This window comes from Lissotriton vulgaris, chromosome 3_1 (genome assembly GCF_964263255.1).
Source record: "Lissotriton vulgaris chromosome 3_1, aLisVul1.2, whole genome shotgun sequence".
In the NCBI taxonomy this organism is placed as follows: Eukaryota; Metazoa; Chordata; class Amphibia; order Caudata; family Salamandridae; genus Lissotriton; species Lissotriton vulgaris.
In genome coordinates, this window is record NC_141689.1 from 1,609,350,642 (window position 1) to 1,609,375,764 (window position 25,123).

At 43.9% G+C, this 25,123-nt stretch overlaps 1 protein-coding gene across 1 annotated transcript in view; it reads left to right on the plus strand.

Annotated features, from left to right (window-relative positions):
- Nucleotides 1-25,123, plus strand: part of ABCA1 (ATP binding cassette subfamily A member 1) — a 184,463-nt gene that overhangs the window by 63,303 nt on the left and 96,037 nt on the right. Inside the window, exons 6-7 of the mRNA XM_086962091.1 lie at nt 7,828-7,949; nt 8,325-8,516. Coding sequence (XP_086818217.1) covers nt 7,828-7,949; nt 8,325-8,516 — 314 coding nt within the window. The remainder of the gene's footprint in view (nt 1-7,827; nt 7,950-8,324; nt 8,517-25,123) is intronic.

Sequence of the window (25,123 nt, forward strand, 5' to 3'; positions counted from 1 at the left end):
TCAAAAGAACAGGCCGTGTGTGCTTCTTTTGTTCCTCCTCACAGGAATGGTGACGCAGTGCGAGGGAAACATGGCGGCTCTCCTGTTGCCCCATACAACAGGGGTGGGTGGTTTCCAACCAAAGATACTCGTCTATGGGTCATAAATTACCTGAGTTAAAAGCGCCCACATCAACACTGACTAAGCCTGGCCAATTAACTTTGCCTCATTGATTTCATGACTGATTTCAGTCGTAATTACAGGTATTATTGTTAATTGATCAGGTAGTACTAAAAGAAAATCACCCCAGAGCGTTTCAACTTGTGACCTGCGGTTTGCACAAATGTTTGAACAGATGAACCCACCGAGTTATATTACTGGCAACTGCCTGCACTGTAAAACACAGAACACTTTATTTCCCCTTCTTTGGAAAGCTGTTGAAAAGTACAGTTTGGGAAGCTGTTGAAAAGTGCAGTGGCGCCTGGCCGACTTTAGGGATGTGCGACCAGTGCAGCTGCACATGCTTCCCTAAAAACAGACATGTTGTGTGTAGTAATCTGTAGCCTACAAGCTTTTATGCTCCTTCATGTCTACTCCGATCTGATATGCCTTTTGACAACTTTAAGTTACCTGATGTCTACACAAAAGCGAACATATCTTTAGAATGCTGTTAACTCTTGCCCCCTGTTTGTGTGGCCTCAGAAAGAGCATTTATTGACCAGTATGAGAAAAAGGGGTACATGCTGATTAATGTTTTCCTTGCCTGGTATGTAACCTTCCAACTGCTCACCAGTGCCACCAGACATGAAAGTCTCAGGAACCCAGAAGGTCTAAGTGTTGCTCTAATTTCGGCAAATACCTGTTGTGCAAAGCCAAGAGTGTGAATGTACCCACAAGCAGAGTCGGTCACCGTAAATGTTTTGTTGCATACTGAGGTGTTTTAGATATTTGTGCTTTGCCAATGACAGGGTATTTGCGTGCCTCCATCTTATTCACTGCACTTCATCCCAGGAGTTTATTTTGATTCGAGATCGGCACAGATATATTAGCTATAGGAGCTGAGATGTATTGAACTGGCATACTACATGTCCCAGAGTGGGTAAAGCTTTTATCAAAGGCACCTTGTTGGCAAGTGAGCTACAAATTTTGATTTTGCCTGCAAACGTATTGCAAAGGTGGCGAACACTGCTTTATTAATTTGGAAAATGCGTTACCTTCACAAAACATCACCTGAGCATAACATTTCTAGACAAAAAAAATTGATGCAGGAGATGGAAAATGTATTTTAGAAGTGAATATTTCCACCACCAGTAGGTTTTTCAAATATGTAGGGTAGGATCTGCTTTTTCAGGACCGGTTACTTTTTAAAATAAATAGTGCCAACTTTGTGCAGTTGAAGTTCATTTAAAATATATATATGACGTTGCCAAAAGCCAGCTTTGCAAGTTTTGCCTGTATGTAATAAACAGTTCGCCAGACGAAATATCCTAGTTATTTTTTTAATGGACCATTATTGGTGCAGCATTGCAAGGGTAATGCCATTATTAGATTGAAACAGTTTTTTGGCTGTTGGCTTTTGTTTTGTCTGTACAAATGCCTTTTACATGCTTTGGGAGCATCAAAGCCAGACAGGGATAACAGCCACATTCACTGATGCAGCAAATTAAAAAAAACACAAACACCACCCACTAAAACGTGCAGAAAAACTTCTTCTGGTAGTTGTCACTCAACACAGCTCCTATGAAACCCGTTATGAAGACAGGCCACACAAAGAACTAGGACTCAAACAGAAGCCGTGAGCAGTTTCAGTCATTGCAAAGTCCTTTATTATAAATGCCGCAGAGATGGGTGGGCCCATCATCCTCAGAGAACATTACAGCAAATGTTTTCAAATATATTTTCCTTCATTGGCCAAGCATATACTTCAATAGTCTGTGGTTTAAAATAAAATCTTCAGCTGTGTGGGCAAAACCACACAGACCACTTTGGTTACATGTGGGTTATCTCTGCCCTGTACTTAGTAAGTGTGGTTGGTGAGGTGTCAGGTGGTTAGCATTAAATGTAAGATGATAGCACTTTGGAGACTGGGTGCTCTCAGCTGTGGGAACACCTTGAGGGTAGGTTAACCACAAGCCTTGGCAGGGAGTCTACCCTTTCACAACATGGGCATGTTAGTCTTGGCTGATGTTTACCCATGAATGACATGGGCACATTAGTGATGGACCTCCGCCTGGTGGAAACAGTAGCCCCCTTACTGCTGTGTCTGGCTTGAGACTGCTCAGGTGGACCCAGATAATCTCAGCACATTACATGGCTAACTTGCAGGCTAGAGTCGCCCTCCCGCCTTGCATGTATTGGGATTATGAGGTCAAAACTCTCCTTACCAAAGAAATGGTGCACAGTGGGTGGAACATGGACAGGGAACTGGAATTATGCAGGAAGAGTGGACCAAATTATGCACACGGTTTAGTAAATTATGCAGCAAGAAAATGCCAATTATGCAGCTTAATGCGGCTTGTCTGGACAAAAGTTTCTCCTTATTAGAACTAGTTTAACACGGTCATACAGCAATATGCACCTGAAAGGTGAACAGTCAACAATTGCAAAGTACCTTCTGCTAGACAGCAACAAGCGTTTCCGCTTTTTAATAACCTTCAATCGGTATGAGCTAGAAATCATTTTTTTTGTTCAAATCTTCAAATTATGCAGCAAAGGATGGGTTATGTGGAAAATGCGGCAAATCCATAATTAAGTAAAAAATGCTGCAGCCACAGATTCTCATAATTTCAGTGGCCCTGAAGCTCATTCCCTTTAGAGTCTTGTGGCACTGAGTCTTACAGAAAGAAACATGTGTGTTGCATTACATTTGCCTCCTGGAGGAAAAAAACTAAAGATCACGTGTCAATTGCTGCCAATCTGCTGCTGGATTTCCTGCTGTCACAACTGAAAGCTTCACATCTTTCAATGGTTTGTCTGTGTGGATGACCTGGTGCACCAAAGCCAGCAGGACGGCCGGTCCCCTTGTGAAGAACGGTGCAAGAACACAAAGCCATATACTGCTGATAATATTAGAATATGACCATGAAAGCACTTTGTCGCACATCTGTGTTTTTTATTCGCACCCAGCACTTTCTTGATATAGGCTTGTTCTGTTTTGTTGACAATCTTGGTATATGCCTTTGTTTGTATGGTGTGAGGGCAGGGCTTTGCCACATGTCTCCTTGTAGCATTTTTGTTGTTTATACATGAAATGCTAAAGTGTGCCATGAGATCTAATATTTTGTTGTTTTAATCTTTCTATGGGTTTTACTTGTTTTTAAATTGTGTTTGAAAAGTTGTCTTGTATAGTGTATCTTGGGTATAGTGATAGAGATTACTTGAAATGAGAACACAAAGCCTGCTGTTGGAACCAAGTTAAAAGAAGCCTCTATACTTGGAAATGTGTGACATGTAATACCCGGTGATAAAGAAAGTTTAGCCGAGGCAGTTAGTTGCAACAAACAGTAGCCTTTTGGACCAGGTTGGTCGATTTTTGTTGTCTAGATGTTTGAAAGATACACAATTGCACAAAATGCCAGCGTCATCTTTAGTCTGAAATTAAGTGAACCTCATGAGGCGTTTTGCCTCTTTGTAGTGTAGATTAGGTCCTTTTTGTTGTAATTGAATTGCATTTACTTTTTATTTGGCATTGTATCGTCAGATAGGTCCACCTTACTTCGCAGTCAAGACTAAGTAGTTGGCCAAGGCTGGCAGTCTGCTGGTGAGCGCTGAGTACAGACCTATTGGCAATTTGCTCGCTCTGTTCACCGTTTTTGGCTGACCATCCAGTTCTACTAGCAGTCTTGAAATAATTATGCCTATAATTAGTGCCACTGAAATTCTCAGGCAGTGGCGGACCAAATTATGTTGCATGAAAAGGCTAAATTACACTGCATAGTGTGTCACATTTTTGTCATGGTATTATTTGCCTAGTTTGTGATTATTTTTTACAAAGTTAACACTGCCTGGACAAAGGCTTGAATCATGAATATCAGTTTATCGCCTTAATACATCAGTAGACAACTGAAAGGGGATTCCCTCTGTGCCGCAGTGACCCTACGACTCCATACAAACACAACAAGCAGCTTTGTTTAGTAACGCCGGAGCTAGAAACACACTTTTGTTAAAACTTGCATATTAAAAAAAATTGCAAATTATTCAGAAGATGATCGAATATGAGGCACGTGTTGCAAATTCTTTATTATGCGGAAAACACGTCCGCACAATCTCATAACTCCCGGCCTTATGATAGAAATACAACATGTACACAAAAATAAAGCTCCGTATGAGCTTAGAGCACTCCCAGAGGCCGACCGGTGAATATTCAGTCAGACAGGCTACCTCACAACAACCTGCGAGTTCCGTATTGACGCGCGCGCCAGGGCTGAGGTGGTCGCATGAAATGGCCGCGGAAGACCTCAGGGGTATTTTCGGTCCGGCACGCGCACACTGCTGGTCTATCTCCCGTTACCCTTCGCGGCAGTTAAAGCTGTCAGCATCTTGCGACTTTATGCCTGTCGGCCTGCTCTTGTTTTGGGGGATTCATTTCCTGGCTTGGCCCTGCAGTGACCTTCTCGCAGGATAACCTTGCGCGAGAGGAATGTCAGGAGCGCAATAATGCAGACAGGCCCAGAAGTAGTGCCGGGGGAGCTGAGTCACCAAAGAGCACACAGCAGGGACACACCAGTGGATAATGTATATTTCGCCACTTATGCCTGGGAGCCACCCACAAAAGGATGCCTCCCTTACTACTGAGATATTTATCACAAGCACGTACAAATTGGCAGCAGTAAATACCCATGCAATAGTAATCAGCGGGAGCAACAAATTGTGGTTTGCCTAGTTAGTTTGTGAGCGCACAAACGTGCGAATTTATGGACATTTATGTGTATGAATAATTACAAACTCCTATGAGGCCCTTCCCTAACTTTGATATGGTCACTTTTACTCCAGCTAAGGACTGGAGCAAGCATCCCTTCCATCGTGAAAACTTGTGGGGCGTTTAGGAAAATGTATTTTTTTTTCCCACGGGGGGAAAATGTTTTCCTGTGAAGGAATAAAAGGAAAAAAATATATACATTTCACACCGAACTGCCTTTCAGCAGTACGTAATTGTACACCGTGTGCAATGGTGCAATGTGGCAATGACAAGTCTTAGAAAGTTCAGATGACATTTCCAGTGTCCGCCTGGGGGAGCTTTCGAGCGTTCCACTGGGAATGTTTAAGAACTGTAAAAACTGTGTACAAGTAGTGCAAGCAGAGGTGTATTTACCCCCATTAAATTTTAAACGTTTTGGGTGAGTTGAGCTGACAGTGTTTTTTAGCATTACACTGTAAATACATGTTGACAGAATTACAGCATATTTGTAGATATGGACTTGGGTCACTCAGTTACCGACCACCTGTCACATTGTGCCTCAGATATCATTTTTAGGGCTCCAAACCTTAATTCTGCTGATAACTGTTATAAATAATCTAGCCTCCTATGTAACGGTAACCAGTTGATCGACCTTAAAAAGATGGAAGGCTCAAGTGTCCTTATTTGAAATCGGGGCCTTCAGCTCCCTGTGAGTCGGGCGCAAGCGTTGAACCCCTTAAGACATCTTGCACGAAGATATGAAGGTGTGTTGCCCGCAAACAAGACACAATATATTTTTTTATCATGTACCACACATTTGTGAGTGTTGAGGGCTGCCTTCACGAGTGGGCTCCCGCAACGGAAACGGCACCCACAGACGTCATTGAAGGAAGACGTGTATTTCTCACTCCAGCGCTCACTACAAAGACGACGGTGACTGAAAAGTGCGCTGGGTCTGTAGTTTTGTTAAACAGCTTGAGAAGGAATTGCCCTGCGCATGTACGCGGCGCTCGACCTGCAGTAACCTCTCCCTCGCCCCCTCCCGCCTTCGCCCATCTTCCTTCTTAAAACCAGCCTTTCTCATGCGATGCGAGACAAGAAGTCGACAGGAACTTGAAACTGTCGGTGTGGCTGTGTAGTAACGACCGACAGTAACCCCTGGTCCCTCTGTTTGGGGAGGAGTGCTCCAAGCGAGGCTGCGCAGCACAAAAGAAGCTCTTAAGCGGGGCAGGTGGACCCGGATTTCTCCCTGGCAGCCTCTGCGCCCCCGGCGCCGCCGCCCCTCGCTCGGCACGGCTTTGGCACACTCGCTCGCCCCTCGCTCCGGTGCGGGGTGTTGCTTGTCGGTTGCCTGTAACCCCAGCTGCCGACTCGTGGGAGGCAGGAATGTGATCAAAGGGGATGGATGGGGGAGAGGGACAAATCTTCACAGCTTCGGCGCCGTGCACTTCTACCCCGCAGGGGTGCAGTACTCGAAGATTAAAAGCCCTGTGCTCAATCTGTTGTCACTTGCCACGGACTAATTCTCGCCTCCAAGTCCTGTCATGAACTAGTGTGAAAAGTACATGCCAAGATTTACACCTCTGACTGAACATAATTTCCATCTTTTCCTGTGACATTTTTTTGACTTGTCATTTCTCCAGTCTGTAATTTCTAAATGGTGTGCAAATATTAAGTGTGGAAAGACAGTTTCAATTGTAAATGTTTTCTTTTTACTTTCGCCTTTTTCCCTCTAAGGGGAACATTTTTCCTTTAATGAGACCCCCCCCCCCCGGCTAGAGTTCTACCAAGTTAAGGGGGTAAAGTGCCCCCCCCCCCCGCCCCGAAGGGGAGTAACCCCATCTCTATGTGGGGGTAAATCGTGCTGTCTCCAGGTTAGAAAGGGTCAGATCGGAGTTAGTGATGGCAAACTCCCCAAGTTTGCTGGCATTCATAATCATTCTAAGTAAATCATGGTTTGCTCCTTTCACTCCGCACATCTTGAGTCTAGTTTACTACTTTGCCATTTTATGGACTTGTATCAGATAATTACACCGCACTAAACCCATTTACACCTTGCAGGTATCCATTCGGGTATGTCTTTTATTTGTAATTTGGGTCATTTACTCCCTTAAATTTAGTTTTACGACTATACTTGACTTTATGATTTGGGTCTGTTGTGTTTTCTGAAATAGAATTTGAATTTATAGACACTTAAAAAGCTGGTTTAGATTGTTTGCCGCGGCTCTGCACTACATGTGACTAGCTAATGTTTATTATATCTTGTGTTTCCTCAACCTCACTTGCTATTGATGGTATGAGGTGAACAATGTAGAGCTTGTATTTATTTGTTATTCATGCTGCCACCATCTTCATAACTCCTGAGACCAGGGGTAGCAAGGGCAGTACAAGTTGTGCCAAAGTGCTACTTCTGGAGGCCACTGGATGTTCTCCCTCAGAAAGTATGTTGACCGCAAACTAACTTTGTTCCTCTCTAGTCCCGTTCATCACTACCAGAGGGCAGTTCAAATGATATTGGTAAAGTGGCAGAACATACTCCTCAATTACTGCGCAGTCAAGGGGTGATGTTTGACGCATCCACCCATTCCCTTTGATTTCGCTGCAGGGCCTTTAACAGGACTCCGTTGTGCAAGTTGTTGTGCAGGAGATGAACTGGAATAGAAGGCTCTCTGTCTGTTTGACTGACAGAAATCAAATTACCAAGGAATGTCTGATTGACCGAAATCAAATCATCAGGGAATGATTCTTGTGAAAGAGGTTTCTCTTCTAGCCCCTGTGTCTGTGTGTTTCTTGGTATCGAGATATTTTGCGTCTTTCGTTCCTGTACTCATCAGCCTTCTCAAGGAGGCCCTACATGTTCTCATTGCCCTGTTCTTTATGTTCTCATTTATTACAGACTGTACACAGCCTTTGACGTACTGCAACCATGTCTAATTTTCTCATCTCTTCAGGTCTGAAGCTGCATGACTTCCTGATTGAGAATGAGACATTTTCGACTTACCTGCAAAACAATTTGTCAATGCCTTCGCTGGTAGTGAACGAGATCATGAACGCTGATGTTGACCTCGAACGGGTAAGTGAGTATTAGCACCTCTCACATGTAGCTCTTCCACTTCAGTAACGCTTGAGCTGTCACTTGCAGCCAAAGTTTAACGAAGAGACCAACAAATGTTGGAAAAATTATGTGTGCACACATCGTGTGGTTTTTATAGTATACCCCTGCTGGAAAGAGTTTTGGTGTTGTGTGTAAGGTTCAAAGGAATCCTTCTGACGTGCCATGGCATACGTATGGCTGTGCATAATTGTGGAGCTAAGCAAAGTGGTATGAGCGATACTGTCACAATTTGTATTTGATTACCATTTTTGAGTAAGATGCTACTGTGAAATGGTGGTTGTGCCTCTAGCTTCGTATGCGTGAGTCCTTCAACTGTGTTTCCGTTTCTTCCAGATTTTAGTGTCTGGCTACCAAATTCGTCTGAAGAATATGTGCAATGTGTCCAAGCTGTCAGAATTCATCATGATCAGCAACCAGGCTGCAGTCCCTGTCCTCAATGCTATTGTTTGCGCGATGCCTGCTGACAAGCTCAGTGAAGCTGAGCAACAATTTCACTCCAACATCGACTTTCTGAAGCCAGTCCTGGTAAGTACACACAGCACATGCAGAGGCTGTCTTGTACATGCCTGGACACCGATTTACATTTTTACTTATTTGGACATATTTTTTTTAAACTATAGATTTTATTTTTATGAATGGTTCTTATAAGTGGAATAGTGTCTGCTGACCCTATGGAATCTGTGATCTTTATTTGTCCAATGGGCTCTCCTAGCATCTTATGAAATCTACTTCAGCTCTGCATGGGTTTTCCCTGTCACATAATCAGACAGAAGATTGAAATTCCATCTATTTCCCTCTAAAACAATCTCTTGTGCTGCACTTTGCAATAGTCATGACAATATAGTCACCTTGCCACCTGTCCCTAATGAGCTCCCCTTTAAACTGCTGTGAATATATTATAACTGTGCGTCCCTTTTTTGGAACAGTTTTGCACTGCACAGCAACAGGTGCCAACTGGGGTTCCACAGCAACAGGTTCCAATTGGGGATGCTTGTGGCTGGTATACCTGCATATAGTTATACATAAATTTGGACAAGGTACATAAATACAGAGGTTCTTATTTTATTTTATTTTCAAGGTTTTATATAGCGCGAACAAGACTCTTGTGAGTATCAGAGCGCTTTACAGGTCATAAATTGAAGGCAAGAGAAAGAATACAAAGAACAACAGTAAAGAAAAGAAATACAATGAATATATATATAGTTCAAGTTAATTTTGCCATGAGGATAGCTTTCACTTCTCTTTTGAAGGAGGCAGTGGAAGGGATCATTCTTGTTTCACTTAGTAAGGCGTTCCGAATCCTTGGAGCCATACCAGAAAAGGACCGGTTATACGTTTTTTTCTTGGCGAATTGTTGCGGTTGTAGGAGAAGAGTCTTGGCACTCCTAGAGGCTCTGCTGCCCTCTGGGAGCACCAGTTTCTGAGCTATGTATTGTGGAGCGTTGTGGTAGAGGGCCATGTGTGTCATACAAGCGATTTTTAGCTGAATTATGGCTTCGAATGGTAGCCAGTTGAGGGCTCTCAGGTCTGGGGAAATGTGAGTGTTTCTCTTGGAACCTGTGATGAGTCTTGCCGCAGAATTGATCGTAGCTCTTAGCGGGGCTGTCGATGACCTTGGGAGGCCGCATAGTGTTACTGTTCCATATTCCACACGGGGAATTACTAGGGCTTGAACTGCTAGTTTGAAATCGTGTGCGGGCAGAAAGGGTTTCAGTTTTCGTAGGGTCTTAAGGTAGAAGTTGGCTCCTTTTGTTGAGGCGTTAATGTGTTTCTGCATCTTTAGGTTGCTGTCAAGTGTTACCCCAAGAGATTTAGCTGAGTCTACTATGAGCGGTTGTCCATTGAGAGCTGTTAGGTGCTTCATCCAGTCCAAGATAGTATGAGTTTTGTTCGGGAGGCCGATTAAAAGGAATTTCGTTTTGAGGGAGTTAAGTTTCAGATGGTTTTCGGCCAGCCACGTTTGGGTTTTGTGAAGTGTGGTGTTGAGCGATTTGATGTCCTCCAGTGAGTGTATCTTTATGAAAATTTGGGTGTCGTCAGCATACATGTGGAAGTGTATCTTGGTGAGGCTGAGAAGATCAGAAAGAGGTTCCATGAACAGGTTGAACAAGGTGAGTGAGAGGGAGGAGCCTTGTGGGACTCCTAATGCGACTGGCATGGGGTTGGACAGGGATTGGTTGACCTTGAATCTTTGGGATCTGTTATGGGGGAAAGAGGCGAACCAGTTAAAAACATTTCCAGACATTCCCATTCTGTGTTTCAGGAGATCAAGCAAGTTGTCATGTTTGACGGTGTCAAAAGCTGATGACAGGTTGAGTAGGATTAGTAGACATGCTTCATTTTGGTCTAGTATTTTGAGAGCGTTGTCTAATACATGTGTCATGGCTGATTCGGTTCTGTGACCTGCTCTGAAGCCTGATTGAAATTGGTTCAACAAGTTGAATCGATCAATGTGACTATTCAGCTGCATGTTAACGCATTTTTCCAGGAGTTTCGCTAACATAGGGATGTTAGATATTGGACAATAGTTATTTGGGTCTGAGGGGTCTGCCGTGGCTTTAGGATAGGTGAGACCTGTCCAATGTTCAAGATGTCTGGAATGGAGCCTTGGAGGAGGGATGTGTTAATGATCTTGGTTCAGCTGGGAAGTAAGAGAGGAATGAAGTCTTTTAGGTAGTTCGCAGGGAGTGGGTCAGTGAAGTGATAGGATGGCTTTAACGTGTTTAGCGTCTTTAATATGGAGTCTTCATCGTAAGTTTCGAAATGGGACCAGGTTGCGTTGTGTTTTAGTTTAAATAATGGGAGGTCATTAGCTGGGGCACCAGTCAGGGGCAGTGATGGGCTCTTTTCCAGCTCTGATAAGGAAATTAGGTCCTTGAGTAGATCAGATTTAATGGATTCTGTCTTGGAAGCGAAGAAGGAGGCAAATTCATCACAGTTGGGTAGAGGGAGTGGGCTGGTGTTGAGGACATTAGGTAGGCTCTTAGGTTGGGCTTTGATAAAGTCGAAAAGTTCTTTGGGACAGCTCTTGGCTAGGTCTAGTTGAGACCTGAAGAAATCGGATTTGGATTTTCTGATCTTTCTAAAATAAGCGTTTCTGGATGATCTTAGAAGTTTGAGGAGGTCAGTTGAGGGTGTGTCTCTCCAGCGTCGTTCTATTACTCTAAGCTAGCGTCTGTCCTCAGTTGTAATGGGGCCATTTTGTCTAGAAGGTTGTTCATGGAGTGGAAGAAGTGATTTGTCAGCCCTTGTACATCAGTTAGGTCTTCCGGGGAACGAAGAGGGTTTGAGTTAGCTAAGTCTGTAAGGTCAGATCCGACATTTTTCAGGTTTCTCTTCCAGCACTTTGTTCGAAGGGCTTGTGTAGAGAGTCATTTAATAGTTTCCAGGACTTGGAAAGTAATGATATGATGGTCAGACCAGTCGCAAGGGAGTATCGAGTCCAGCTGTGTGGAGTCTGCTTTGGAGATAACTAGGTCGAGAGTTGCACCTTTTTCGTGTGTAGGGGGCTGTTGCATATTTGGTTGAGGTTGAGGTCTGTGAGGAAGGGTTTGAGGCTGTTTACCCCAGGGTCGTTCAGGTTCCCATATTGGCAGCAAATAAGCATGTGCAGCAAAGTTCTGCGACAAAATTTGAAGTGTCACCAAGTTGTGAAGTTTGCCATTTGCAACCTTTGCCGGTGGGTAAAAACATCTGCAAAATCATTGTTACCGATTTCGGCCCTACACTCCTGCTGGAATGGTACACCCTTTATGCACTCATTTTATGAGGAAACGCGCCCACGTGTAATAACGAGTCAGTGGAGTTTTATCACAGTGAAGGCTGGGTGAGAGAGGGATCTCTGTACTCGCGTGAGACAGCCATTAGTTGGTTTGTCTTCTGCTGTTTGTCCGGCAGCGGTCAGTTGTTATGTGCAGTTAGTAATCCGCCATGATGAGCTACACTGAAGATGAGAGAGAGAGAGTGAGGAGAGAGATAGAGAGAGCGAGAACGATGATGGGTCAGGCTCTTGTCATCTGTGGGTGATGGACGACTAAAATATCAAGCTCTGAAATCAAATTTTCTTCCATCCTGAGGCAGAAAGGTCAACACTTTTACTGTCCAGTTTTCATGTTTACTGACCAGACCATGGATCAGCAGCATCCAAAATCAGTGTGTGGGAACTTGAGCACACTGTATATACCCGGCGAGTTAGAGGAGGCAGTGAAATGGACGTCGCTTACCTTTAACTGTCGAGAGCATGATGATCGACACCTCCACAGTGCTACATGTCCTTTGTAGGAGAATGCACCTGATTTAACCTGTCATATGACTTCATTCTGCAGCAGTAACATATTCTAGATTTACATGCTGTGCACTATTCCTCCACCTACTTTCTTACTCAAGTGAGCTTCTTCCACAAAGCAGGGTGTGGCTTAATGGCTAGGGCGGACGACTTTGAAGCTTGCGAGCCAGGTCCGAGTCTGGTGCTGTGATTCTGGGCAAATCACTTAATCTCCCTGTGCCTAAAAATGAATGTGTCCATCTGTAATGGAACTGGTGTTCATGTAAAGCGCTCTGATACTTTCGGGTCGAGTACGCGCTATATAAAACTGCAAAAAAAAAATCTTGTAGCAAGGAGGAAGAATTGAGGACTCACTGCTTAATCACAATATTTTCAAGACAGAGCAATGTAAGATAATTGGAACGTAAAGAAAATAGGAGACTCAGTTCTGCAACCATTGGGGTTGGGTGCACGGGGGTCACCGGTATAGTGGAGTGGTGAAGATGCTTGCTGGATAAGGGGGCTTCGCAGGTGAAGGAAGCGAGTAAGCTGAACTGGGTGATTGTGGTTGTACACTGAAGTTGCCCTCCAATTTATTACACTCCTGGGGGTACATCCAGTGCAATAGGTGACTTTAGTGCAGTGCTGTAGTTTTGGGGAAGGAGACGGTATACCTCGGTTTGCTTTCACAATGCAGTGATCGCTTATAATGTTTTGGAGTCATTGACTGCAGCCATCTACTGCTTCTGGTTCCTCCTAACATCTTTTTCTGCACTGATTTAGCGACTTATCAATTTCCTCCAGGAAGTTACTTTGGTATTGTCTGTTTAAGGAAGAGTTGCAGATAAGATTGGAGGGGAGTGAACTAGGGGGACGGGGAGGGGTAATCAGGGGAAGGGCAGATTACACTACACGTAGTCCTGAAAGCGAACATTTTGGCTAACCTATTTTGTCTTTTCCCTCGTTTGTATTATTCGCCGCCAGCTCTGACCTAAGAATGCATCTTTTTTACATGGTATACATTTCTTCTGAGAGTCCATGTTCTGTCACTGAAAAGCAATTGGGTGTCTAACAGAACTTGCTTTTTTAGGTTCCTTGCCCCCCCGTGCTTCTCCTTAATGTTCTTGCATATCGAGTATAAATTTAACATTACCTGCAATCATCAAGCAGTGCTTGCCTTCTGCGAATTTCTTGGCTTAGAAGGATAATACCCTGCTATGGGCCAGGATGTGCGAGTATACACTATCTCATGCAGAATCCCAGAGACTTTCGCAAAGAAGCAGGGGTCAACAGAACTGGAAGTAGAAAGATATGCATTTTCTATACAATTTGTCTGCCATTTTGAGAATGTACACATTTATCCATAAGACTGTAGTCTCCTTTTAAATTCACTTCATCTGGACATTTTCTATTGAGTGCATAATGCCCAGGTAGTTCAGTGGGTTAAGTACCCTATGTGTGCATGATTTGCAGAAGTCTAGTTCAAATAATAAAACCTTAAAACTTACAGACTGTAATTTAGTTGGAGTAATAGGCACGTCTGTAATTGAAAGTGTCTCAAAGATGCAACTGAGTGGGATATGCTTTCTATAGATATTAAACTATTGTCCTTCAGAGAGTGCATGTTGCCTAATAGAGCTTTGTTACAAGGGCCCAGGAATTTTTAATGGGGCTGCTTATGGATAATGAAATTATAAAGGAATGCCATGTTTTTTTAGATGGCCAGGTTATGTTGGACAATGTAAATTAGTGGCAGCTGCCAGCTTTAGAGGGGAGTGGGGGCGGGCAAAAAAGTGCAAAAATCTATAAACTAAATTCATGCCGACATTCATTACATTATTGTTGTAAAGTTAAAATGTTTAACTTTAAAATGGTAATGTAATGCATGTTGGCGATTTGCACCATAATAAACATAAAATACATATTAAAAATGAAATAAAACTCACTTACCTTGCTGCATGTCCTCGCTCGGGCCCATGATTTTCTCTCGTCGGGCCCAGTCAACTCCCCTAACCAATCCTGATCAACAGCGGGATTGGATGGAGCGGGCTCTCTCAGTTCTCGAAAGGGCACTGGAGTCCTTTGCTCGGTCTCAACCCAGCTGCCCAAGACAACTGTGTTGAGAGATTTAAAGTGCGCATGTCTGGCTGGCCATCGCAAGACGACCTGCTAAAGAGACATGCACACCCCATCACTCCTCTCTGCTGCTGCATGTCAGCAGCGGCCCCGCCCTCGTCCTGAGATTCGGCTCAGGACGGGGGTTTGCAGAGTCAATTAAAAATAAAATGGTAATAATGCCTATTACCATTTTATTTTTCATCTGGGGGCATTTTAATTAGTGGGATGATGCTCCTTCGTTTTAACGGAGGAGCCGCCCCTGATTTATATGTGCACTAGTGCACAGGAAGAGATGAAGTCTAGTGGTGGAAGGAATACCAAGCCTTTTTCTGAGCTTCTCAAAGTCAGTAGATCAGTCACTGCCTGGCAACATTTTGACTCTCTCAGCTATTCAGCTATATATATATATATATCTTTAGTAAAAGCACAAGGTCTTGGCTACCACAAGACAGAAAAAGACTTTTGGATGCATGGATTGGCTGCTTGCTGCAGTGCTATGTGCTGCATTTAATTTTTCTGCCAAAAACACCATCAATAAGGACTCTATATGGGCTGAAGATTTTTATTTTATTATTGGTTGTAATCATGGCCCACCTAAATGTTTCAGGAACGGGTATCGCCCATGCCTCTGTTTGGGCTCTGTTAACATGTTGCACATTTGCCACATGCTGTGAGACATTATAACCTTGACGTAAACATGTCCACTGTTTCCATCATGACTGTCAGTGCCCCAGGGAGCAATAAAGCAGAATCATACATTAAATCCAGGTCAAAGACATTATCTCATCTGTTCTTTGTGGAGTCGCCAGAAGGGCAGCCAGCTTAATAGCAGACCCAGCTCAGAGGAACATGACCTACTCATTATTGCAAATCATCAGTTATTGGTAATGACGCTGAGGATCATCGGAAGCCGGGCGTGTGGGCATCGTACGCCAGATTCTCAATAGGCTGAACTGAGACTGCTTGCTACCAAGAGGGCGGGAAGTAATGAAAACACCTTCAGTGAATACTTCGGTGAGCTTCTCAGTTGGAATCTACTGCACCATGTACATAATTTAGATGTTCTGCTCTCTCGTTATTGTGCAGTGGCCTGAGTGAAATCGGCACTGGGCTTAGATGTAGTGATATCTTGCTGTCACTATCCTTGAAGCACAGACTTCTAATGGATTTGTCACTTGTCAACTAATTAATTGGTGTTACTATATTTCAACTCAATGTGGCTCACATTGATAAGTCAGAGGGCTGCAGAGGTGTCCCTGGTCTGCTGGCATTCGAAAACTTGTCTTTGAGGTCTCACTCAGAGCTTGGCGATAGGTGCTGAAGGCACAGTGTTTTCCATGAGTGATTAGGAGCTCCCATGGGAGGAAGCATATATTGACCTGCCTTCTCCCACCCAGCAAATCCCAGATTGGGGGCATCCTGTGTAATAACTGATGGCACTGGTGGCCTTTAGGAGCCCTAAAGGTCCCAACCGAGACCCTTGTGCATCTCATCTTGATAAAATAGGGCCTAGGACCTCACTTGGAAAATGCTGCTTCATTTGCTCTTTGATTACGGAGCACTTAAAACCCCTATGATGTTAGTCAAATTATGCCCTCACACCTCATCAGTGTTACATTAGTTATATCTGTAAAGCACGTTATCACCCGGGAGGTTATTGTGGCACTGAAGCAGGTGCACATCTAGCTTGGCTAAGAGCTGGCCAGTGAGTCCACTGAAAGAGCTAGTTCTTTTAGCTTCATGCGGATCTAACAGATGGAAGAGGTGGCTCAGATGTTTGGCAACAGGCCCTTCCAGGCTGTCGGAGCAGTGTAGGGGAAAGGGAGACCCCCAACACTTGCCTTGTGTATACATGGCATGTGTGTGAGTAGGAATCCTGCAGAACCGACTTGTCTGGTGGGTTTATGGAAGATATATGGATGTTGAGCTAGGCAGGACCTGTGTTATGTAGGGCTTTACTGGTATGTGTGAGGAGTTTTAACTGGACACGTTTGTATGTTCGGAGCCAGTGGAACTCTCTTAGGTGTGGTGTGCTGTGCGTGCAGCGCGGTAGGTTGAGTGAAACTTTGGCTGGTGATAGACAAGAACAAACTTCTGGTTAATGTACAGATGGAATCACTCAGTGCATTTTATGTTGGACGGTGTTAGGAGCTGGAGTGTAAATAAGAGTTACGGAATAGCAACCAGGAAGGTTGGGTGGGTGATGGTAGGATACAGGAAGGTGGGTGAGATTGATTAAAACAGATTACAGTTTTGATGTCTCTCAAATATTCAGGCGCTCAACAAAGTTCAAAGCAAAAAATAATAGAATGAAATTTACTGGCTCTCAATTCCTGTTTGTCCCCACTGGCTCAGAGCTCTGTGCATGGTGAATTTCACATGGCACCTAGCACACACGTTGAATTTGTCTACACTATATTTATCCTCGTTAAAAAAAGGAACTAAGATCAGGACGCCTTTATCTTTTTGGGGTATGCAAGCAGTTTTTTTGGTTCTTTTGTTCTGTTAGAATTTATCTAAGCTAGCTCTATCCCCAAGCAGTGAAAAGACAATGTCTTGAGGATCAAAAAGCTGCAGTCGCAGAACCTGCGAACCTAGAGCCTAGAGACACTGTTAACATCACTGAAGAAAAGAAATGCACTTGTTGTTCAACAAATGTAGAGTTTACATTATTGCCAGTGAAGAGAGAGAGTGCTTGCGGTTATTAGGTTAAATATTTCAGTCGCAGCAGCGCCCTGTCTGTCAGAAAACCCCTACTGAAGCTGGAGGTTTGCTAGCAGTTTTGTTGCAGTGGAAAACTGACTGCAGGCGTGAGACCATGTTGTATCACGCATTATGCATGGGACCCCATATAACTAAAATAGGGCTGTTTCTTCCAAAACGAGCGAATGCCCAGAATAAGCATATGCCCCCGTTCTATGTCTCATGTCCCGTATCCTCACTCTGTATATCTGTTGCTCTCTCTGTATTTGTCTTTCTGTATCAGCCTTTTGTCCCCCCACTTTCTTAAATGCGTGTTTCTGTCTATCTTCTACATTCACTTTCTGTCTTCTCAGTTTGTCATTATCCCCTTTCTCCACATTCTCCGTGTCTCTGCCCCTCCATTTCTCTTTTTTACTGTGTTATTCTTCATCTCCCTTTCCCCCTTTTCATGACCTTTTAACTCGTATCTTTTCATAATACGCACTCTCTGTTTCTCCCTCTCACTCTCTCAATGTTTGTCTCATTTCTTCTTGTCTCTCTTGTGGGGCTTTGATGTTGTTGGGGTTAATAAAGAGGAGACCAATAAAACTGTGTGCCTTCCTCGGCCAATGAGCCAAATAATGGCAGTGGAATATAATGCATGAAAACAAAGTGGAGCAGTTTAGTGTTTCTCTGGCTTTTTGGCCTGAATTTGGACAAAGTCGATTCGACCAAATGCGGGAGCCGTGGTCCGCAATCCAAAGCTGTAACCAAAATTGAAGCTCAGAACAGACAGACCAAAATAATGGTTCTGTTGTTCTTAATTAGTTGGTTTATCTGCCCAGTGTACCTAGCTCGTGTCAGAATTAGGCAAACTTGACTAGTGATTTCAGACGAGCGAAACACAAGTCAGGACCTGCTGTATTCCAAGTTGTCATGGATGGTATTTTATTGGTGTTATGCTAAAAATACCTTTCCTAGGATGGTGTTTGCTTATGTTACTTTCTGTTTTGGAATGAGAAATATTTACTAATTATTAAACCTCTAACTCCGCCAGAAAAACAATATTTGAGTAGGGAATACGGAATCACACTTGTATATTATGAGAACTTTTTAGTGTGAACGCTGTACACTTAATATGGGAACTGCCTCCTTGTGCTGTAGATTTAAAATATGTGTCTAGTCCCTTTATTTTTAAATGGAAAAATGAAGCTTGACCACCATTGTTAACTCAAGGAGTCTTCTTCCCTTTTGAACTCATTAATTCCAATAAGAATGAATTATAAAGATATACTTTATCCATTGTGGATATACTGAAAGCACAAAAAGCAACTCAACACAATGTTGTGTTTGTGTCACTTGTTGTTAGAAGGTGATTCTGACACTATGAGCCGCCCCTATTTTTCGCTTTTTGAGCACCTAATTGTTGAGCTTTTACTGGGGGGGAGCCTCATAATCTGGTTACTCACCCCCAGTGAACTCATAATGAAGGAGACTGCGTGGAGATTTGGCTGGTGTACCCCTGGCTTGACTAGGACGCTGCGCAGCAGCTGGAGTATGGGACACTGTGCTGGTTACATGCAGACACAGGTGTACATGCGTGTGCACACGTGTAGGGGCTGCGCAGGGGAGATTCCTAGCGTGCGCAGTCCAGGAGCAGCTACAGAGTGAATGGTGTGGCAGGACTTAGGCAGAATTGGGTGGTGACACGGAATAGGCTTTATACACTGGAAAGGAACATGCCAGGGAAAGTCAGTGTGTCTTACTGTGTTTTCACTTCATTATTTCCCTATGGGGATGTGGGGCCCATGGCTAAAATGACTTCTACAAAAGCCTACAGATTCCAGACTCGCACTAATGTCCAGTGAAGCAGATGTGAAAATGAGTATTCTGCAGAGTCCAAAGTCATATTTGTACTGCTTTTGGGTCGTCCGGAAATGTCATATTTCTCTGAGTCCCTGGCTGGGGTCTGGCCATGGAAGGTTAGATTAATGACCTTTCTTCCAAGAGCGAAGATCTTCCCTCCAAGGAGAAAAGATAGGTAGAGCTAAAAGCCAATCCATCAACTTCTGTCGCTGAGTGCCAGGCACCAGTTTGCACCAAGGAGGGAAGGCAGTGATGGGGGAATGAGTTGGGTTTCAGAGGCCATGTGGCCAGAGACACTGGACGACGCCATTTTGAACAAACCTAGAGGCTGGACAAGAAGGAGGGATCATGGGCAGGAAAGTTATGTGTCGCTGTTTGATAGGACACACAGACTTCCTGCCAACCCTCTACTCAACTTTTAATAGTACTTGCACAGGAAGAGAAGCTCTCTCTGGGGTGTGGTCTGCTGAGGTGAAAGGTGCTGGAGCCTGGTGCAATGGGCAGTTGGAAGGAGGAAGGAGGATACCCCTGACTGCCCCCCCAGGCCCCTAACAGCACCAGAAGAAGCACCCAGGACTGGTGCGCTGAAGAAGAGGCCTCTGCGCAGGGAGAAGAGAGGTGCAGGGAGCCAGTGAACACCCCTTCCTGCAGAATACACCCTCTTGGAGACCCTGAGGATGAAGGAGAGGGCTCCCAGTGGCTGGGGGGGCACCACCATGAGCCAGAAGATGCGAGCATGGGGCAGATCGGACCCCCGGGGGCTGAGATATGGCCCCCGGAAGGTAGGCGACGTTTGACCCCTAAGAAGACCAACGACGAAGTGCGTGGGGCTCCGTCGCCGGTCTCAGAGATGCCCCTGGGGTGGGTCAGGTCTCCCCCGAGGCCAGCGGAAGCGGCGCTGGTCTCTGTGCCTGCCCGCCGGAGCGGGCAGACGAGAACTGAAGGGTTGGCTCCCGTGGTCGAACACCAGGGTGCGGGCCGAGCGGGGAGCCGGCGGGAGCAGCCAGGGGTGGGTTCCCTGGACTACCCTCCAACGTGGAGAGCCTGCGGGGGTCCCGGGTGGGACCGAGACCCCTGACAAGGAGAAGGAGAAGCCAGGGACCCGGGTGGGACTGGGCACCAGACCAAAGTGCGGAGCGGCCGGGGGTTAGCTACCCGCACCGCATCCCCTTACCTGGGGGTCTGGTGGGACCGAGCCCCCCAACGAGGCCTGAAGATGCGGTGAAGCCGCCAGCAGGTCAGCGCGGCTCTCCCCAGCACAGCGGGAGAGCCGTTCATCAAGTATTCACGAATAGGAGAAAAATCGCCCCATAATGTCTTGCCAGGCTTTTGGAAGCCTACTATTCTGGTGCGTGGTGGCCCCCCAGAGGGGGGGGGGGGGGTCACCCTCAATGATGAAAAAGTGCTGGGGGGAGCTGCTGGAGAAGCGCAGTCTCCCCCCCAGCATGAAGAGATAAGTCACCCTAGGTGTCCTGGAGATTTGAAAAAAAAATATATCCCCTCCAGGGCTCAACCTACCTTTAACACCTTCTGGGCTGGAACTTTTGTTCTTCAGCTGAGGGTGTTATGATAATTGCATCAAGGAGTAAAGGGCTGAGTTGGGGATGTTTGGAGAAGGGCATCCCCTGGAGGTGAAGAGGTGTAATTGCACTGAAATGCATTTATTAATGGTTATTTCTTTTCAAGGGAGTGATGTTATAAGAAAAGTGGATTTAAGTAGCTAGACACTCCTGCTTGGGTGTCGGACTGTATTTAATTAATCCTGTGATCATCTGTGATGCCTTTAGGGGCTGTAATTGCAATGAATGTTTAATGATATCCAAATGTGCGGAGTCCTGTCATTCTAAAGTGTACGTAAACATGTATTCTTGCTGCTGCGCTTAGCTGAAGACCCCAGACTATTAGCCCTTAAGATGTAGAGGTGCACACTGTATGGTCAGTAGGAGATGCTCAGTCATGGTCATGTGTCACCAAGACAGGTGTAGCCTGTTTAATGCTTGTGGAGGTAATGGGGTGGGTCGCCACCGGGATGGTGCCAGTGCATAGGGCCCTTGCTCCAGGTTAAGACCAATTCACTGCATTGGGGGCAAGATGATGTGCGTACATGGGAGTGGTGGTACTAGACCCCACCCCTCCTGCGGAAGGGGCGGAGATGTTATGCACTGTCACAAAGTAATTCCATCAGCTTATGTATATTTGTAAATTGGTGTATAGTATTGAGTGGTGTGTGTGTTTGTTAAATGTACTCTTACTTTTGTAAAGCAAAGTACAGACTGGACAATCAATTATTGAGTGTTATTTTTGTGCACCTGCAAATGGTGATTACTAGCCCACACCACCTCCCTTGAGTAAGCCTCAGACTGCTCCGCAACGCTACCCTCTGAGTCAGGCGCTGCCCTAGGGCGTTTGGTTCCCAGTGAAGGACAAATGTGTCATGTTGTTTGTGCAGGCCTCACAGATGCTGCCTCGTTTTCCAACACTTGTGTTCTATGGAGAACCTACAAAGAAAGTGTCCCAGTCATAAATGCCATTGCAAATGTAGGTACCATGCTGTAGTCCTTGCATACAGTGCTGGGCAGTAAATTAAGATATGTGGACTGTTGCCAGGTTGACAATCCTCAGGGGGTTCATAAGAGACAACTGTTAATTTTTTATTGTAACTACAAGGGTGGGTGTGGTAATATGTCATGGCGTGTAGTGTGATTAAAATCCTTGCACCAGCAGCTCTACTATAGTTGAAGCCACAAAGGATGTTCACTCGTAAGATTAAGCATCCAAGTGATGAAGATGCCACTTCTGATCTGGTGGTAGAGGCCCTTCACAGCCAGATGTTCTACCTTCCGTCCCTACTAACCTTGTGGAAGGAGATGTGTGCTATTCTGCCTTCTCCTTCCGCAGTGACACGGTTAGCCTTCCTGTCTCCTCCATCCTATGAACTCAACAAAAATGCACAATACATACATTTATGACGGCCAGATTCACAGAGCACACCGCGCCCTCTAGACATGAGCACTTCCTTCAGCCCGCACTGATGGTGCGAACCCGTGACCCATTGTCACGAGTTCGACAGTGTTCCAATGACCTATGAGCTCATGCACTAGGACTGCTGCAAAGGCACTTAATTGTTGAGAAATAATGGAAGTGAAACCCGCAAACATGAGCTGTTTGGTAAAACATTTGAGTTTTTTCTAAAGAAAAGGACAACGAGTAAGAAGAAGCAAGTGTACTAATGTGTACGCCACCCGCGCCCTCTCTCATTTGTGTTTCTGTGAACTATGTCTCACTGCTTCTCTCTTTATATAAGGGTTTAGGATTAGGCTCTCATCAAATTTACCGGGGGTCACTGTCCAAAGAGTCAAAGTAAAAAATTACTTATTTAATGGCTGGGAGCCGGGTATGCAGGGCATGCCTCGAACTTGCTGATGTGCCCTTCGAATTGAGTGTATTAGGTTGATAAATTGTGAGCCATGTGAAGCAAGTCAAGAAAGGGGCCTGGGTACCATATGGGTGGCCTCCATTTCTTGCGTAGTCTTTTCTCACACTCCTTAGAACTGATATCCTTGCACTGTGATTGGTGGTACAATATTACACCAACAGAAAGAAAGGTACAAAGGTTGACATTTTTACTTCCCAGTATACAATAAGGCCAAATTCAGATTAAGATGCTCACTAATAGGTAAAACAAAGTTAACAACAATACGTCAGCGACATTTTGAAAATATATAGGTTATCAAAGCTAGTTGAAACCTTGAAATATTTACAAAGAAAAACTGTACGATTATAATAAAAGCTTCCAGCTTTACGTTTTTGCCGATTTTTACAGATAAAAACGGACAGAAAACAGTCTATTTCCTGTCTGTATTTATTTTTAAAAGTGGAAAAATGCTGAAAATTGTGCTTCTTGTGAGTGACTCTCTTTGTTGTCCTTCATGAATTCCAGACCAACTGCTAAGCAGATAAACACAATGGGGATTTGAAAAACAGGATGAGAGTCACTTAAACACAGGCATGTGGTAACATAAAATTGTATATAATGTTAATATTTCACTGTCTGGGTAGTGTTTTGTTATATTTGCTTGCTTAATTGACTAAAACATTACAGACATCAAAGTATGAGTGCATGTTTATCAGTTAAAGAAATGTGGAAATACACCATTTTACGACTCAATTTATTCTCAAAACATAAAATAAAAATGGATAAATACCAAGAAAATGCCCATAAAATAAATATGGATAACTACAGATGGAAATGTTAAAAATAAATATCATAAAACCAGGAGCCCTAATTATACTATTTCCAATGCTTAATCGAAATGTTACGGAGAAGTTCATGAAGATTTTACAAAAATATTTAAATGGAAGTAACTGGTGGAATGCCATTTATTATTACAGGTAGCGATTAATTCAAGAGACAATCTTTTATTTGCAGTCATAGATCCAATCTACATACTAGGAACAACTTGCCAATCGTTGCAGAAGTTACGATTATGGAAATGTCCACTTTCCACTCTGTGAGCTTGGGATCATTAGTATAAGTCTGCTAACATGATCTTTGAAAAAAAAATATTTATGTGAGCAGAAGTGAATTAATTGGATAAGATGTGGGACAGATATGGGGAAAAAATATTAAGAGAATATGGCTGACGATTCAAGCCATGTAGGGAGGTGCTTCTTAACCTGTTGTCAGAGGATTTACTTGAGGCTTGCAAGGCTACTCAGGCGGGTCAGAGACTTTTCTACAAAATTAAATAATATTAAAATCAGTACATCAAAAAATGAATGAAGTATATATAAATAAGGAAGCAAATTTGAAAACTTATATATATGTGATTGTGAATTAAACAAAACATTTCAAGATTTGCATATCTGTGTAGTGCAGGCTTGTTTCTGCATTTTTGAGTATTGTTTTGATGTTCAAATCATAGAAATTGCTTAGGTCTGGGTTCCCCGTCTCTCAATAATGTCTCATTTGGGTCCCTGAATTCCAGTAACAAGTCAGTGGTTGTCCATAGAAGTCAAAAGATGAAGAATCGCTGATATAGGGTCTGTGATAAAGGGCAGGGCCAAAAGAGATATCGACTAATCTGCCATCACGTTCTGCTTTCGGACTTTTTTTTCTTCACTCTTTCTCTGAAATAGTTGTTTCTGCTACATCTCTTACTTACATGTGGCTGTACTCTCTTTTTCCTGTGTTACATCCTATATAAACTGTGGTACTTCAGACAATAATAAATGTACTCTTATTTTTTTAATGAAGTTATTTCTCCATGATGCCTGGGTGGAATAGAAAGTTAGCTTTCGATATTTTGAGAACACTTCCCTCCCTTACTATGCACGTCTGTTCCTAGCTGTTAATTGACAAAGCTCTGTTAACAGAATAGTGATAAAATTGCACCATTTAGTGGAACTGGATTTTTTTTTAAAGTACAATAAATAATAAAAGGGGGTACGTACGTGCTCCTATCATGTGTGTTTCTATTCTGTCACTTAGTTCCACCCTGCTGACCCCCAACCCTCCCCTGCAAGTGGTCACAGTCTCAAACCTCAGTTATTTACTTTCTCCAGCAACAGATATTTCATATATTTTCACGCTTGAGTCACAAATCGTCATTCTGGTAATTCTATACATACCAGTAAACGGTGCTCAGTTGTCACTGACGTCAACTTAGCTTTAGAGTGCTAAGTGGGAGTACTCCTTTTTTAGGTCTATTGTTAGGCAATAACTTGTGATTTTTACTAAAAGTATATGTATACTTTAATTAGAGTTTTTTTTTAGCCAGGCCTCTTCATCCATTGGTGTTTAGTGTTCCTTCACGTTTTTATTATGCCAACCACAGCATAGAGCCTGGGGCAGTGGGCCAGCCCACTTCAGCCACTGGCTAACCACTGTGAGTGATGGCATTCTGCCCTTCACAAGGAGCTCATCCATACACAAAGTAGTTATTTTCAATGCCAGGGACTACTATTGCAATGCTTGCTTTCTGAGACCACAAAACATTCTTACTGTTAGACATTTTGTTTATTATTTTTGATTGACAAGTGCATACCAGCTTCCCAAACACTTAAGTTTTGCATTAGTGACAAAACAAGCCTTGAGAAAGCCAAAAAGCTGGCGGCACACACCAGACCTATTGGCTTTGCCAGTACTTTACTAATTCTTGTGCCCTGCCTTCTTCCCTGTGCTAACCTCATGTTTCTTATT